At 40.0% G+C, this 16,947-nt stretch overlaps 1 protein-coding gene across 1 annotated transcript in view; it reads left to right on the plus strand.

Moving 5' to 3' along the window:
- The window catches only part of LOC118322307 (cadherin-2-like), a gene marked incomplete in the record, with an annotated part of 82,098 nt that overhangs the window by 30,285 nt on the left and 34,866 nt on the right, over positions 1–16,947 (plus strand). Inside the window, 5 exon segments of the mRNA XM_035653955.1 lie at positions 8,626–8,855; positions 11,664–11,837; positions 14,427–14,582; positions 16,539–16,683; positions 16,812–16,947. Of these exon segments, the coding sequence (XP_035509848.1) occupies positions 8,626–8,855; positions 11,664–11,837; positions 14,427–14,582; positions 16,539–16,683; positions 16,812–16,947 (841 nt within the window).

Consider the following 16,947-nt stretch of genomic DNA (forward strand, 5'->3'; position numbering starts at 1 on the left):
CCCTATTTCTTTTCTTGTTCCAACTTCTGTAAGTATGTATACGTAGAAATGTTTCTTGCTTCAAGGACCAGCTAGCGTTAGCAGTTGTGCCTTGCTTCCAGTCTTTGTGCCATTCTAGGCTCAGACTGTATTGATATCAGTCCCCATCGGTTTGACCGCAAATAATAACATAAAATGTGATGTCATTGGTTGATGTCTTTGTTCACGGAGCAAAAGAAAATGATACTGCTTTTTCACTGTAATATTCACAAAGTACTCATGACAAGAGTAAAAAAAATGGCCCCTGCTGTGTAAAAGCCTTCAGTCAAATTGAGGCCTCACGCCAGCCAGTCTATCGTTCAAGGTGAATAAACCCAAACGTAATAGATCAACACACTGTTTGCTTTCCTCTCATGGCCTCAGTTGATGTTTTTAATCAAAAAGTTTAGTTAATATAAGCAGCCAGCTCCATTATTTATGCAGCATGATTAACTGCAACTGGATTTTATGCTGAAGAGCCTTCTGAAAACATCAATTTAAGTCTAGCAATCAATGGTTGCTTTGCAGCATGGACCGTGATGTAGCATGGCTGGTTGGTTGGTCCACCATATTGGTCCTCACTTAAATATCTCAACGTTCATGCTCACCTCAGGATGAATTGTAGTTGTTTCCTCTGACTTTTCATATAAAAATCTGTCGATACAACGATTCAATATATTGCGAAACTATAAGCAAACCGATATATTGCAATGTCTTTCTTTTAAATCTAATTTTAGGAAAACTGTTATAGTATAAAGAACAAAGCACCATATGCATAAATATTATATGAAACCAGAACAGTGGGATCTGCATTTGTATTAATCACAGTCCCGGTATCCAACATCATTGCCCTCAGTTTATGACACTGCTATCTAGTGGTTGGGGGTTTTAAGAACCAGAATATCACAAAACAAAATATTGCGATACTTATATATTTAGATATGTTTTCTTACACGTCTAGTCAACATACAGTATATTCAACCCTCATGTGGCTTATTCTGCATACATGCATACAACCACCAATATCTTGACTTGTGTGGTGACACAAAAAAGGAAATGTTTTCCATCACTAACATCCATTTCGTATAATGTGAACAAAGCAGTAGATACGCTGAGGAAAAAACAATACGGGCTGACATAAAATAATAACCCACAGCCGAAATGCATAAGTATAATGACCAGGATGAGGGCACAAACCTGTTCAAATTAGAATTTTGTTCCTCACAGCGAACCATGCTGCACACATTGGCCATTTGAATCACTTCCAAAAGCACTGCCCATTCCTACTGCTGAGAAAACTAGCACAATGTGTACAAAATGTCAGTTTCTTATGTCTTAGATAAGTCGTCGTTCTAAATGACAGGGCAAGACCTGGCGGGAGCCTCTTAATTTAATTTAAATTCATGAAATATTATTCTCTCTGTATTCTCTGTCTGCATGGGTTGGGTTGACAGAGAGAAGACGGAAGTTGGCCCCTGGCTTTGCTCCTAGACAGAGTTTATCTAGCAACACCCAGATGTCCCTGCGACACACATACACACACATTAAGAATGCCGGCAGCCTCAAAGTTCAGCAGTGTTTGTGAGTATTTAGCTGACAGAAAATTGTTTAGAAAGATTCACTAGTGAGGCTTTAATCCTGTTTAGTTCTCTTTGTTGTCTTTTAATCTTTGCTTAAGTGTGTGTGTGTGTGTTTGTGTGTGTGTGTGTGTGTGTGTGTGCGCAGGTTCACATGTGCCTTCATTTGGGTGTCTTCATTTATGTAAATGTGTGTGTCCTTTTATCTGCGTGTGTGTTAAGCCTATCACAGAGCTGCTGCAGCTGGGCCTCCACAGCGTGTCACAGGATTGTGGGGTTCACTGTTAGCCGCCTGTCTGTTTTACCTTTCATGCTTTAATACTGAGTTTAAAATACAGGCTCATATGCTGATAATTCTATGAAGCTCACAAGGTGAGCCACAGCAGGTTTAGTGATTCATCTGTTTTCTTGATCAGCAGTCACAGCGCTCTTCCTAAATCTGTCAGATTAGACAGATAAATCCCCTCAGGTCAAAGTCTACGTCCATCCCACTCTAATAGCATCAAGTTGACCCTCACAGTGTCCTGCAGACACAAGATCAACAAACAGTTTGCTTTCCTCTCATGGCCTCAGTTGATGTTTTTAATCATTAACGTTAGTTAATATAAGCAGCCAGCTCCATTATGTATGCAGCATGATTAAAAACCTTCTGAAAACATTAATTTAAGGCTAGCAATCAATCCTTGGTTGGTAAGTTGGACCACCATATTGGTCCTTACTTAAATATCTCAACATTTATGCTCACCTCAAGATGAATTGTAATTTGGTGAATCCGACTTTTTATATAGCGCCATCATCAGGTCAGCATCTTAATGTTTCCCATACTTTGGTTTATGACCACCGTTGCTGTTGACGACAACAAGTAAACTCAACTTGTTAGCATTTAGCATCTTCTTCGTATCTCGTTAGCGCATGTAGAGAGCAGGAAAACTCTTGTGAGCCATTTGACAGTTTCTAGAAGAACACAAACTTCTAAATACATGAATCATTGTTCCCCTGGTTGTTTACAGTGATACAGATCAAGCACAAATAACCTTCAGTTTATACTAAATCAATGTTTTGCTTATAACTTGAGTGACTTGACTTTGTCAGAATTTTTCTGGTGCTGTTAAATGTCAGACCAGTGAAATCATTCCAGTGTGCTGTGGAAGGATTTTCTGTCAGTAATGAATCGGTCCTCCCCTGCCCTTAGGCGCTGCTAACCATCCAAACTGTTTCATTAGCCTGGGTGTCAGTGGAGAGTTTTGGTGGTCCACTGTGGCAAAAATGTGATTTTCGAGGCCTTTATTCTGACATGACTAACAATCTAAGGAAAGCACTGTGCTTCTGTATCCCTTTTGAGGCATGAAAAGGTTATTATTTAAGAATATTGATAGCTCAAGTCCAAACAAATCTGTAACCCTCGTATTGGTTGTTATCTATTGTGCTGTCCTGTTCTCCATCCCTGTATCTTTAATCTTTTCTGCAAACACTTTCTTCTCCGTCTTTCTTATCATGATGTAAGGCTAATAGCGTGGATATGTGTGTGTGTCCGCTGGGCTTTTCAGAGTGTAAATACTGTTATGAGCCTTTTTTTTCCAGCGAGGATATTGATCAGATCCCGGTGGTGCATTGATTAAGCTGCACTATTGTGGCACATTCAGGATTGGGAAATACTCCACCACCATTACCGAAGCAGTACTTTCATACAGTACTCCATTTACTTGATTGCACTGCCCTTCTTCTGCTTTGTCTGAAAATATAAACTTAATAATTGATAATCTTTATAAAATATTTACCATTAACGATATGTTGTTATAGGCCAAAGCTCCCTCTGTTGATGTTGTTGAGCTTCATGTGACCCTTATCTCAGTGCCTGTTGTTGTGTTGTTCTGTCTGGAAATGAGAGGTTGACTAGGAACCACCCACTGCTGCCCAGCAACATCTAAACGCCATGCTTAGTTCTGCCCCAGTTCCCTCTATACATTGTGGGTGGGGGTGGGAGTTGTTAAACCAGACAGTCCTAACATCATGTAGCAGTATGAGTGTTTTTGAACATGTCCATGGATAATGTATGAGCTTTTATGCCGAGCTGGAGACCCCATCAGAGAGGGTGGAAGATGTTAAAGCTGGAGGGAGGGCTGCCCACTGGGGGCCGTTTTTTTCTTTTTTATGGCACTCCATCATGAGCCTGAGACCATCGACATATAACAGATGGATGTCATATCTCCGCTTCCTGCCAATGTACAAAAATGAAGCTGAAAAAGGATGCCAGTCTGGCAGTAGTAATCGGGGTCGGAGCTGTGGTATTACGGTCCCACCAATACACCCAGCCAATTAAATCCCAAGCAGGGTGTTATAAGAACTACCTAAAATGACAGAAACCAATTTTGGGAAAAATGTATTAACATAAAGGCAGCAGGCTTTATGACCTATACTGCAGTCAGCCACCAGGGGGCGATTTTTTGGCTTCACTTGGGGAGCTGTCATGCTGTTCATCTTCATCATGCCAATGTTTTTTGGGTTTTTTTGGTATCGAAATTAGGGTTGCAACTAACAGTGTCATTATTAATTAATCTGTCCATCATTTTCTCTATTAATCGATTCATTGTTTGGTTCAGAAAATGGTGGAAAATGTTAATCAGTGTTTCACAAAGGCCAATGTGACGTCCTCAGATGTCTGTTTTTTCCACAACCCAAAGATATTCTGTTTATTGTCATACATGGGGACTAAAAGTCAGGATATCTCGGGCCACTACTGCTTTGATTTAGACCATTTTCTTTCAGGTTCCCCAACTTAATGGAAATGCAGAACTTGACTAATATACAAAAAAGTGTATACATTCACAAGTTGTCAACAGAAATAAAAACCATAGTGACTTTTTTTATATGAACTATGGGATTAAAGAATGATCCTCCTAATCATCACTTCTAAATGATGATGATACCATATAGATACACAAAATTGTCCTTCAAATTCAGTCTGATGTGCTTTGTTCTGATGGATGAGATAGAGTTTGATAGATTTTTACTGCAGAGCGCTGCAATGTCAGTGGTTCTCAAACTTTTTTTTGGCTTGTGACTTCTAAAACAAAGTGACTTCCACACTGTCAAGGCATGCATATGGTGAACAGCTCAACCAGAAAATGATTTTGCATTTTCAGCTTGTTTGATTTGATTCATCATCACAGGAGGCCCAGAGGCTGAAAACTCTTTAATATTTCACAAGACAAAACAGACATGATGTGAATATCTAAAATACAAGTTTATTTTTCTGTCTTATACATTAACCCATAGAGAGCTTAGGGCTCAGACTATGATCTAAAGTGTGTTGTATCTTGTGCACTGGCTGCGACAAAGGAAACTAATTTATTTGGCTGAATGGTGGTTAAATGTAAAGTAAAAAGTTAAATATTGCCTATTTGGCAAATACTTCCTCTTGGTCAGTTGCCCTCCACTTCACAATATGACATCACCTCACACTTTCAAAATAAAGCTGGCGTGGTTAACATTGTAAAACAGTCACAGTTTGTTTAGGTTTATACACAAAAAATACTCAGGAAAAGATTGTAAGTTACAAAACATAACGTTTTATTCAACATAACACATGAATGAAACGTAACCTGACATAACTTAAGTGTGTTATGTAAGTTTGATGAGGTGGTGAAGTAGTGTGGGATTATGGGAGTTGTTGTCTTCACCACCATTACAGTCACTGCAGTCAGCTTCTCCCGGTTAGGATTTCTTTAGTGTTCATTTGGTTCAAGGAGGTTTCTACCGGGGAGCCTAAGTTATCCACAAAGGTCTCTCCCTCTCCAAACAAAACAGACCCACTGGATTAAAACCCGCTAAACTACACTGAATGAAAGCAGTTCCACCCTTAAAAATCATTGGCTCTCCCACACTGTTGGACAGACAAAGGACGTCCCGTGAGGGGCTGGCGAGCCGAGCTGCTGCTGCTGCTTAACGTTTCAGCTCAGCTTTTTTCTCTGATAAACTAAGATCCAGACGTCGATGGAATAAAATCCTTCTATCCGGGTTCCAAATCTAGGAGTTAAAAAGCACCAAGATCTAAACCTGGTTGATGGTAAAAATGTGGCTTCAAACTGGATAAAAAGCTCAATGTTATGACAGCTTCTGGGCAGGACAACCACAATTGCTTGACGCAAAGGCACAAAGGGGATATGACGCCATTGACAGGCCGACCAGGTGCAAACTCAGCGATACCTGAATAAAATGAAACATTTCTTGTTGAGTGCTTTGAACGTTGTTGGCGAACACATTTGGGATAATGTAAGAACTCAACTCAACTACATTACTAGATATTTACTGTGGAAATGTTATATTAGAGCTTTAAAAGAAATAGTTTACTTTTGGTTTCACACATGGCATGAACAGTGGTCTCCTTGGTTGTAGTCTTGTTTGTTTGATCTATCCATCCACTCCGCCACATCCGTATGGGCTTTCTCGCTCTTTATACTACGTCACCTGACTTCAATGGCGAACACATCCAGAATGACACTAGAGGGATACAAACAGCATCATATTGCTGCGGAGGGCCACTGCAGGGATAAAACTGAACTAAACACGCCACAGAATGAGCCTTGTTCATGTTGGAATTCAAATCTAAATGCAGAAAAGAAAGAATTGATTTTATAGAAACAAGACAAGAAAATGTGGTTTCCTGTTGAAACTTAAAATAAAACTAAAATTCAAAACTAAAAAACAAGAATATTTTGAAACTTTCAGATTGTGTTGATTTATTCTTTCTTTTCTTGTCGGATCAAAATGTTAACATCTCGATCAGACAGGAAGTCAGAATTTGCCTGCATAACAGTAATTCTGTCAAGTGTGAAAGATTCAGAAATGAAGACGGGGCTTGCTGCACACCGGAGTACTCTGCTCATCTGAGCAAACTTCTTGGCATTAATTTCATCAGGTTTGTTGATTAGGAGTACAAATCATGTGATTATAAGCCCCAAATACAATTTTGGTAATGGAACTGAAATTTGTTGAAACACTGAACATACAAAAAAATACAGAAATTCAAGAGTGCAGTCACTTAACTTCCCAATCTGCACATTTCTGGGCAGGAAAAGTCATGAGCAGAAACACATGCATTCACACGTACACATTTAGGGAATCACAGCAGCTCTTATCGCTTTCCCACAGTCACTCGCTCTCAGTTTCCCTTTCTCTGTCTGTCTCTCTTCCTGTCTTGCAAGTGCTATTTCCATCCAGCCATCAAGCACATTTCAAATAAACTTTTATAACACCACTAAAAATAAACTGTGAATAAGGTGTGTTTCTATCAGCTGAGGAGAAGTGAATAAATTAGCATCCTGAATGTGAAAAAGCATTAAAGACAAAACTATGTGCTGGAGAGTATTGTACAATTGTACAATGTATGGATATTTGCATGTTTTTGTCTTAGGTCTTAGTGCTGAGTTGGGTTGGATTATGATATCTGGTTCCATTTTGGATCTGGTTCCTGGTTGACCTGAGGCTGTTGAACCCCATAATATTATTGCATAAATGTAATTTATGAAGCAAATATTTCCTCAGTTCTATAATGAAATGGATGCATAGCTGCAACCCCTATATACAGCTGTAATGCAGAAATCATAATGGAGACTTATCTGAGGCTGTTTTGGACAGACATTCTGAAGACTTTTCAGAAAATGTAAGCTTGCCTTTGTAGTTTCTGCATGAAGAATGTATCAAAACATTTCGTATTACTGTGGAAATCTTATCCTCAGTTCCATCCTCCCTTTTTCTGGTTTGGTACTCCATGACTTGTCAAAAGAAGTACTTGAACAGAAACCAAATCTGCAGCCTTCATCCCTCTCTCTCTCCTCCAGCTGAGGTGAAAGAAGCCATTCTGGATGCACTGACTTATTGGTAATGTGCCGACTGTGATGAGCTGACATTTGCCGTTGACAGCTTTGTTCTGCATGAGTGTGCTGTGTCTACTCGAATCACACTGCGGACAAACTTGCGATGATTTCCGGCGAAATGCAGTCACAGTGCTGTGTACCGCCCCCTGGGCATCACAAAAGCTATTTCCTCTCTGAAGGTAGGTTATACTTGGCAAACAAATAAAGAAGAGAAAATTGCGGGGAAAGAAAACCTGCAGTTCATGCTGAAAGCCTGTCCCATTTCTGCCCGTTTATGGTTTTACTTCTGCAAATCCCGCTTCAGCTTTGGAATTTACACGCAGGCTAAACTCTCTTTGGCCAGCTCCATCGATCTTTCCCCTAATGCTCATCTAAAAGCAAGTCAGGTTTTACATGACTTTTTTCTTCACTCTGCTACTCGAGCATCCATTTTTTTCTTCAACCTCTTAAAAGCCTTTTTATCCCTTACATTTTCCCTTAAGCAGCTTTGAAAGAGAGAAAATGCACTCTGAGAGCTTCACAGCCTATATATTCTGCATCTGCTTGTTATGTGTGTTTTTTAAGGCTCAGATGGAAATATTCATTTATAGCACTTTTTCCCCAAAAAATTAGTCAGACATATTTGGTATTTTGGGAAATTGTTGGGGCTTGAAAAGACATTTCCATTGCAGGAATGGTGCATAATTGGTTGACTACTCCCTGTGGAGGGGTTCCAGGCACGTCCAACTAGGAGGAGACCCTGGAGCACACCCAGAACATGCTGGAGAGATTACATATCCCATCTGGCCTGGTAAACACTTCAGGGTCCCCCAGAAGGAAGAATTGTGGGATGTCTGGGCTACCTTGCTTAGCCTGCTGGGGCTGTTTTTCACGTTTGGGTGTGGTTTCCTAGTTCCAATGAAAATATTAATGTTCAATGTATAGAGAAGTCCAAGGCAAAATTCTTAAAGACATTTCAAGTCTCATTCGAAAGACTTCAGTTCTAACGGACTGGTTGGGAGTCTCAGGCAATGAGAATATGTAAACATGAACATACTGGTGGTTTCAGTAGGGATGTGATCACAATACAGCACACACCACTCACCGCACATCATGCAGGTGATTGATTGGTTTTCCCACTCCGTCTGATGTGTGTCTCAATCTATCTCCCTTAGTGAGCTTCGTGGACTGCAGCGAAGGGAAGGTGTGGCTTGAGGTCGGAGATTCTTCTGACTTCAGGGTGAGCGAGGATGGCGTGGTCTACACCCTGCGGCACCTCAGCCTTGCGGTAAAGGAAAAAGCCCTGCTGGTGGTCTATGCTCGAGACCTGCAGTCCAAACAGGTCTGGAAGACCAGAGTGCACATCCACGTCCGTCCAAACGGCAACAGCGCACAACCTCAACAGGTAACGCAGAAGCAATGGTATTCCCACTGGAACAGGTTGCTTTCAATCTTAAATGAATTAAAAAAAAAAAAAAACCTGAAGGAAGTGATTGGTCATTTAATCCAGTGGTACCCAACCTTTTTTTGTAAAATGTAAGCCTATAGTACAGTCCAGTGAACTCAAGTGCCCCTTCATCAACATTACAAATTATGTTCCAAATTAGTTATTTAACTATCGAATGGAAACCCTGGCAACAGCAGAAGCACCTCCTAGGGTACAATTACTTTAACAGTTTGTATTTCTTTACATTATTTTTATTGAATACTTTAAACTGCTAGTCAGACTAAACACAATTTAAAGATGTAACATTATGAAAAGGGAAATTACTAATAAATTATTAAACAATATAATAGATTAATAAATAATAAAAAAAATCATTTTTGGTTTCAGCCCTAATTTGCTCATTAATGCATTTGTTAGCTTGGATTATAGGGTCTGGTTAAGAATAGTGGTATAATATTCATGTTTTATCAATTCCAAAGTCACTGTTATTCATCCACTATAAGAATGTAATCCTCACTGACTCAAAATGAATATACAGTGCACACAGATCTGCTGTCACTGAGCTATTAGATATATTTGAATAATAGTGAGCTCATTAATGCATACAGAACCTGACAGCAATAACACATACCTGGATCTCAGTCTGATGATGCCAGCATGTGTGAAGCCTTTCTGAGAGAGAACTGCAATTTTTGACAAGCGGAATCATTAAACAGTCATCATGGGCTGTTATTTCCCCCCAAGCCTTCAGTAATGTTGGATGAACTATGTACAGATATAAAATCAGCTTTTCCAGCCCAGCAGGCGTCTGAGGTTGGCCAAGTGCTGATTGCAGAGACAAAGCGAGTCAAACAGCCATCTGTTAGTCTGTTTCATGTACAACAGCGATAATAAGGCCCTCTGCATGTATTTAGACAAGACACTGGCCTTGATTGGCTGTTCTTCTAAACACAGCCCAGAATTAGCCGGCTGCCATATGCTTTAGCTGCTATCGGCGCCGCTCGCTGCAGTCGGTGAGGAGAATCACAGAGTGTGAAAGAAGCTGTCAACAATCCCTCATAAGGAGAACTGGTGAGGAGCAGCCATGGCAGTTAACAGCCAGTCATTTGCCAGGGGAGCAGTGTCAGCACTGTGCCCTTCAGAGCAGAGGCAGGACCAGGGATGTTATCAAATGAAACTGAGAGTGAGACAAACAGGCATCACATTTACAGCCCACCAAGCTCCAAATGTCAGTAAAATCAGTCTTTGGTTGACAGATCAGACTGGGTGACCTTACAACAACACCGTAGTTATATGAAGTATATGAGTCACAGTCCTTTATCCTGGCCAGCTAATTTTTTGATATGCAAAATGTATGTTTGATTGAACTAATATTCCCCTAAATTGTTCTGAGAGCTTTCATTTCCTACTGCATAAAGCTCAACTGCAGAGAGAAACAGGCTTTTGTTTAAATGAGGCGTGTCACGATATAATTACAGCTACGATTCAATATATTGCGAAACTGTAAGCCGGGTGATATATTGCAATTTTTTTAAATCTAATTTTAAGAAAACTATTCTAGTATAAAGTCACACACTACTGTATGTATGTGTGTGTGTGTAGGTCTGTCTGTCTGTCTGTCTGTCTGTCTGTCTGTATGTATTTTTCAGAATTCATGCAATATCTCAAAACTAAATACTGCAACACGATATTTTCTGTATTTTCATACACTCCTAGTTAGAAACCTCCCTTTGTCTGATCTGCTTCTGTTTTAATTTTGAAGTTTATGGAGGACCATGTTTACATGTTGATTAAGTATAATGTATATAATTTATTTATTTATTATTATTTTATTAATTATAAAATAAGCGTCACATCATCCTTACCTCATCCTTGGTTTCTTTCAGTAAGTAATTGTCATCTACTTTGCCATTTTTTCATCTGCTGTTAAGCTCAGCAGTTGTAACTTCCCACACAGTTGTTTTATATTAAAAGACATCCAGAATGTCCCCCATACTCGCTCATCCCTACTGATACAGATGCACTACATTCACTTAGATAACGCCTAGATAACACATATTCCTATTAGGAAAAGTCATTAAAATAAGACCACAATAAGAATATTTTAATCACAAAAAAGTCTTTGAATTCTGTTTACTCTTTGACTTTGCTCTCATGTAATGACTCAGATCTCTTGTTTATCCTCCTTTTGTGTGTATTTTTACAATGTATTTTATAAAGTCTTTCAGTGATGGACAATGTGAGATTTATTGTAAATAAATGCAATATAATGGAATCCAAGACCTATATATCCTGCTGAAAATACTAATCCCTACCTGCAAGGTCATGGGCTAAACCCCCAATGAGAAGCAGGTGAATTGTGGGAGGGCAGAATAAATGAGAAGCTCTTCCTTTTCCTTATTATCTTCTGTGAAGCCTGCAGTGTGGCTGCTCACTGACCACTCACACAGATCTGTGGTCGCATAGGCCACACACACACACACACACAGATACAGTGACAGGTGGTGGTCATTTATCAGACGGACTATAATGAGAGCATTAATCCAAGCCTCTAGAATGAGGTCAGAAATACCCTGAGTCACCAAGCCTTCCCAGCAGGCTGTCTCTGCAACAGCCACGGGGTGTGTGTGTGTGTGTGTGTGTGTGTGTGTGTTGTGTGTGTGTGTGTGTGTGTGTGGTGTGTGTGTGTGTGTGTGTGTGTGTTGTGTGTGTGTGTGTGTGTGTGTGTGTAGCCCAATACACGATGCTTGTTTACTGTCTCTGCAGGTAAAGCCCAGTGATGCAACACTGACTCAGCGGGTACCAGAGATCTTGTTTCCATGGCACAGCGTGGTTGTCAGGGGGGATGGCACTCTGAGGCGGGTGAAGAGGGACTGGGTCATTCCGCCTATCAACGTCCCTGAAAACTCACGAGGACAGTTCCCTGAGGACCTAGTCAGAGTAAGACAAACACACGTACACACACACACAAAGGCCTGTCTTACAGAAGCTGTGAGGACATAAGGAAATGAGCAAAACAACAGTGATATAGCACATTCATTCCAAAGGAAATACAGTGTACTTCACAAAAAAAGCAAAGAACATTAAAGGCACATACATATACAGACTAATTAATTACAAGTGTAATTAAAATGATCAAATGCAATTTAAAAAGGCAACCACAGCAGAATAAAGCTAATCAAATGCACAGGAAATAAGGGAATGATGTTAGTCTGCTTCCAAATGTTAACAGCGAGCCAGACCTAATACAATCTGACAGAGTATCTAGCAGCTGGGAGCCTAAAAAACTAAAAGCAGCTTCACCAACTTTGCATTTAACCCTTGCAACACCCAAAAGGCCTGTACCAGATGACCTCAGGTCTGACGAGCCTGTCAGAGATACACTGTGCAGCCAGGCGATGCAGGGTGTTTCAGACAAGAAATCAAATTTAAGCATGAATTCTAGAATTAACTGGAGACTTGCAGACTTCTGAGAACTGGTGTAACTGATGAAATCTTTTCTTTTTTCTTAAAACTGCGACATTCTGAATGTAGTCAGTGCACAGTCTTTGTAGGTAGAACAGAAGAAGGCCATTGCAATATACAACTGGAGATAAAAAAATTAACTCGTTTGCATCCAGCTGTGACAAAAAGCCCCTTCTTTTTAAACATTAAAAGCAGTTTTAATTTGCTGACATGGCCTGGAAAGTCAGATCACCTTTAGCAATGACATCTAGGTTTCCGACTGTCCTTACAGGCACCTTGAACATCAGGAGTTTCTGTTTTATCAGTGTTCAGTTGCGGTAAAACCAATTATTTATGTCTTTAAGGCAGGGACAGGAATGTTTAACTGCACAATTATGCAACATAATTAATAAACAAACTGAACAGCAGCAGACCAAGAACTGAGCCCTGAGGGACGCCACATTTAATGTTTACCTCTCTAGACATAAAGTTCTTATGCAAGCGATGTAGAAATATGTTGTCTACTTTAGTAGGATGTAACCCAAGCAAGTATTGACCCAGACAAGCCTACACCCACTTCTCTTTCTTTTCAACTAATAAGCTCTGTCAGAGCCACTGAACCCTTTGCTTTCTGCGTTTTATCATGCATCCAGCTTGCTATGTAGCTGTGACTGCTACATTACACACAAATTAACTACATGATGCTTGATGATTAAATTTTGTTCTTGACGTCGGTGAGCAGTATATGTAATAAAATAATCAGCTCAGCTAAAATGTTTTGTCAACTAGTTTTTGGAGCTTTTAACTGCATCTCACGGTGTTTAATCAGCAAATGCAGCTGGCTCAGGTATCATCAGCTAGGCCTAGCTGCTAAGCCTAACGCTCAATTTAAATGTATTCCCTTAATTTCAGTGTAAGCTTGTTTTGTTCTGAAGAAACGAGCTATTGGTTAACTAAAGTGGTTCTCAAACTTTTTCTGTCATGCACCCCTTCGGAAGTCAGAAAAGGTCACATCCCACCAACCTGCAATTTTTAGCAATCATTAATAATGATAGAGGAACCAAAACCAAAGCAAACTTGTGTTTCCCCTGCATAAATCATATTAATTCAACTTTGTTCTACTCTTTTCACCTTGTCATCCACGTCCCACCTGTAGTGGCTCTAACATATTACTTATTATTGTACTTTTGGGAGCCTTTGTTCCTGTAGCATGACATGCCAATTTTAGCTTCAGGAAAAGACTAGTGGTTGTGCTAACTAGGATGTGCAGCCTTGAAAGCAATGTGTCACTCACATCCTGTCCTCCTGAATACCTGTTATTATCAGCACTTGATCTACTAATGTGTTCTGTAGATCATTTGTGAATGTTTAGTGCTTCTGTTAGCATTAGTACAGGAATATTATGAATGGTACTTCCTTTCTTTCCCACCCAGCCCCACTCAACCTGCAAAGAACACTCAATTACACAATTAAAACTGAAATTATTGTTTTAGTTAAAAAAGGTATTTGATTTGAATTTGCAGCTCCATATCTCCATAATTCATCCTGCCTTTTTTGTGTTATGTAAACATGGTTGTGTACATGTCGAGAACTGTCTTTGCTGTGCTGCCTTTCTCTCCTTTGTTTTAATCATATGGACAGCACGCAGGATATTAATGGAGCACCAGGCATCACAGTTTATTTGACTTCAGCTCAAATCAGATTTTCTGTAGTTATGTAGCAGCAGCCTCAAGCGTTTGCTGAGTGTTGCCTGTGCAAGCCTAAAGTCATACTGACGTACGAGACACATCCAGGTCAAACTGCTAAAGTTTAGCTTCACTTGAATATTATTATATTTTTACCTTTTTTAACAGGCTTACTGGGGAGAAATATCTCCCAAAATAAACTGACAGCAGCAGATGCCACAAACAAGTGAAAAAATGTTTATTTTGTGCAGGCACTTTTACACAGGATATGCTTTTATCCATTTACACTATTATTTACTACATTGTTCCAGCTCCATCTTTTCCTGTGTATAGTAAATTAACTGTAAATAAGTTTCCGCCATTCCCTTTCCTTCTCTTCCCCTGTCTGCCTGTGCTTCAGATCCGCTCAGACCGGGATAAGAACCGGATGCTTCGTTACAGTGTGACGGGCCCTGGGGCCGACCAGCCTCCGACCGGCATCTTCATAATCAACCCAATCTCAGGCCAGCTGTCCGTCACCAAGCCTCTGGACAGAGAGCACATCTCCAACTTCCATGTAAGACTCTCCACACGTCAGTCCAGGTCACTGTACATTTTGGATTGTGGTGGTCTTTTCAGTTCTTATTACTTGCACATCTCACTTTTATTGCATCTTAAACCCAAAACACTATGTTGTGTGTGCTAAAATTCCAAATTGTGCCAAGCACATACATACAAAGAAATCATATTTGAAGATCATAGGATAAAATTTGGTCCTACAATTGGGTCTAAAAATGAAATGAGGTGAGCTGCAATAGTAAAAGTGTGGTTACAGCTTAGTTTCACAGAGTGACCAAGGGACTCTTGTTAGAAAAAACACCTTAGAGATTAGCAACAGCATAAAACAACTTCCACACTGTAGTTTATTCTCTTCGAGAAAGTTTAGCATAAAGACTGGAAACTGGGGGAAACCAGTCTGCCACTCTGGCTTTGTCCAAAGATCAAAAATACCCTCAGTGGTTCGGACCAATTCATGTCCTATGAGGAACTACTGGCAGCTACAGTATGAGCTACGGGCGTGGTTTAATGCTAGGCGTATGTGTTTTTATTTTCATCTTTGCTGTCACTCTGCTGGATATATTCTCTCTCATGCACAGAGATGAAGAAGAAATTCTTTAAAAAAAAAAAAAAAAATCTTGGTGTTTGCTCACTATATCTAATACAGTCACATACACCTCTGAGAGCAGAGTCTAACCTTTTGATCTGTAGGAATGCACACACACAGCTCACACAGGGGAGTGGAAATCTGGAGTCGCAGCAGGGTGATTTGCATTTAAGCCGCCTGATGAATATTCATGTGATTGGATGTAGTTGTCAGAGCTGGGAGGTGGGATTGGCCAGCATGTTTATTCATGAGGGAGGCTTTGGCTCTTTGAGAGCCTCATACAGATGCTTCATGCGCTGTAAAGGAATGGCTTATTGAGGGTCCAAGGCCAATCAATAGTTATATTCAGCATTTTTAACCATTTTATGCTAAATACATAAATCGCACAGGCCTGCTGTTTAAATTAGGGACATCACAGTCTGTTAAAGTTACATTATGTTCACTGAAGTTCTGTAAAAGCTGGATATGCTTTGTTCTTATACATGTTTTCATTGCATTGTAAAGATTGCTCTTTTTCTGTAGTTTTCATGATTTTGATATTCCATCTATGAGCTGATTGTAAAGGCTAATGATTACAATATTTTCCATCGAGCTTCCATACTCAAACCTGCAGGCTCTACTACAAAACACATCCTGATCACCTGGCTGCAAACAAGTATAACTTGACAAAGAATGTGGAGCACTTAAGAATAGGGATGGGAATTGATAAGATTTTATTGATACCAGTGCCATTGTCGATTCTAAAAATCAGTTCAATTCTTAATCTATTCCCTCATTGATTCTTTATATTGGATCTGAATATTGTGTAGAATTGAGTAGAAAACGGGCTGTAGCCTGAGAGCTAACTGTAGCATCAAGGAATAAAAGAATATTTGTACAGCATTCGGTTTCCTTTAGGTTTTCCTATCCCAAAAAAAATCTGCTACACCTACTAGTCTCCAGCAGCATAGATGCATGAGTTTGACATTGTTTTGCAATACGCAATTAAAGAAAAATATCCCCGCACTGATAAAGGGATTGATGAGCTCGGAGCCATACAATTCCTTGGGATCAGACAATTTCTCAACTGGATCCGGTTCTCGATTCCCATCCCGATTTTAGAATGAAGCGTATCTGCTAGAGGTGTGAATCTTCTGGCTTCACAATTGAATTCTCCTGTCTCCTGTCGACAATTCAAATACAATGACACTAGATCTCAACATATCACATTCTCAAAGTTGTCAGATTAATCTGAACTTCCTAATTATTTAGAAAGAGCTTTCAAAAATCAGACTAGAAGAATTATTTATTTATTATATTGTTGTTATTGTTGTATATATGTTATATACCATTTAACCTAATGGAGTGTGTGTGTTTGTGTGTGTACAGTTACGAGCCCACGCTGTGGACCTGAATGGGAATCAGGTGGAGAACCCCATCGACATCGTCATCAACGTCATCGACCAGAACGACAACAGACCAGAGTTTACGCACACCATCTTTAACGGCTCTGTGCCAGAGGGATCCAAGCCTGGTACCAGCACACACACACACACCACACACACACACCACAACCGCACGACACCCATACACACACACACTTAAAACTTGTGAATTTAATCCTTCTTCACTGACATATTCATGCTGTGTGTTTTCTTGCAGGATCCTTTGTGATGACAGTGACAGCAGTCGACAAGGATGATCCAAAAACTGCCAATGGGATGCTTCGATACAAGATCCTCTCCCAGAATCCCCAGAGCCCCTCCTCCAACATGTTCACCATTAACAACAAGACTGG

The sequence above is a fragment of the Morone saxatilis genome, unplaced genomic scaffold, assembly GCF_004916995.1.
Source record: "Morone saxatilis isolate NCDOM2014 unplaced genomic scaffold, NCSU_SB_2.0 Contig12, whole genome shotgun sequence".
Classification (NCBI taxonomy): Eukaryota; Metazoa; Chordata; class Actinopteri; family Moronidae; genus Morone; species Morone saxatilis.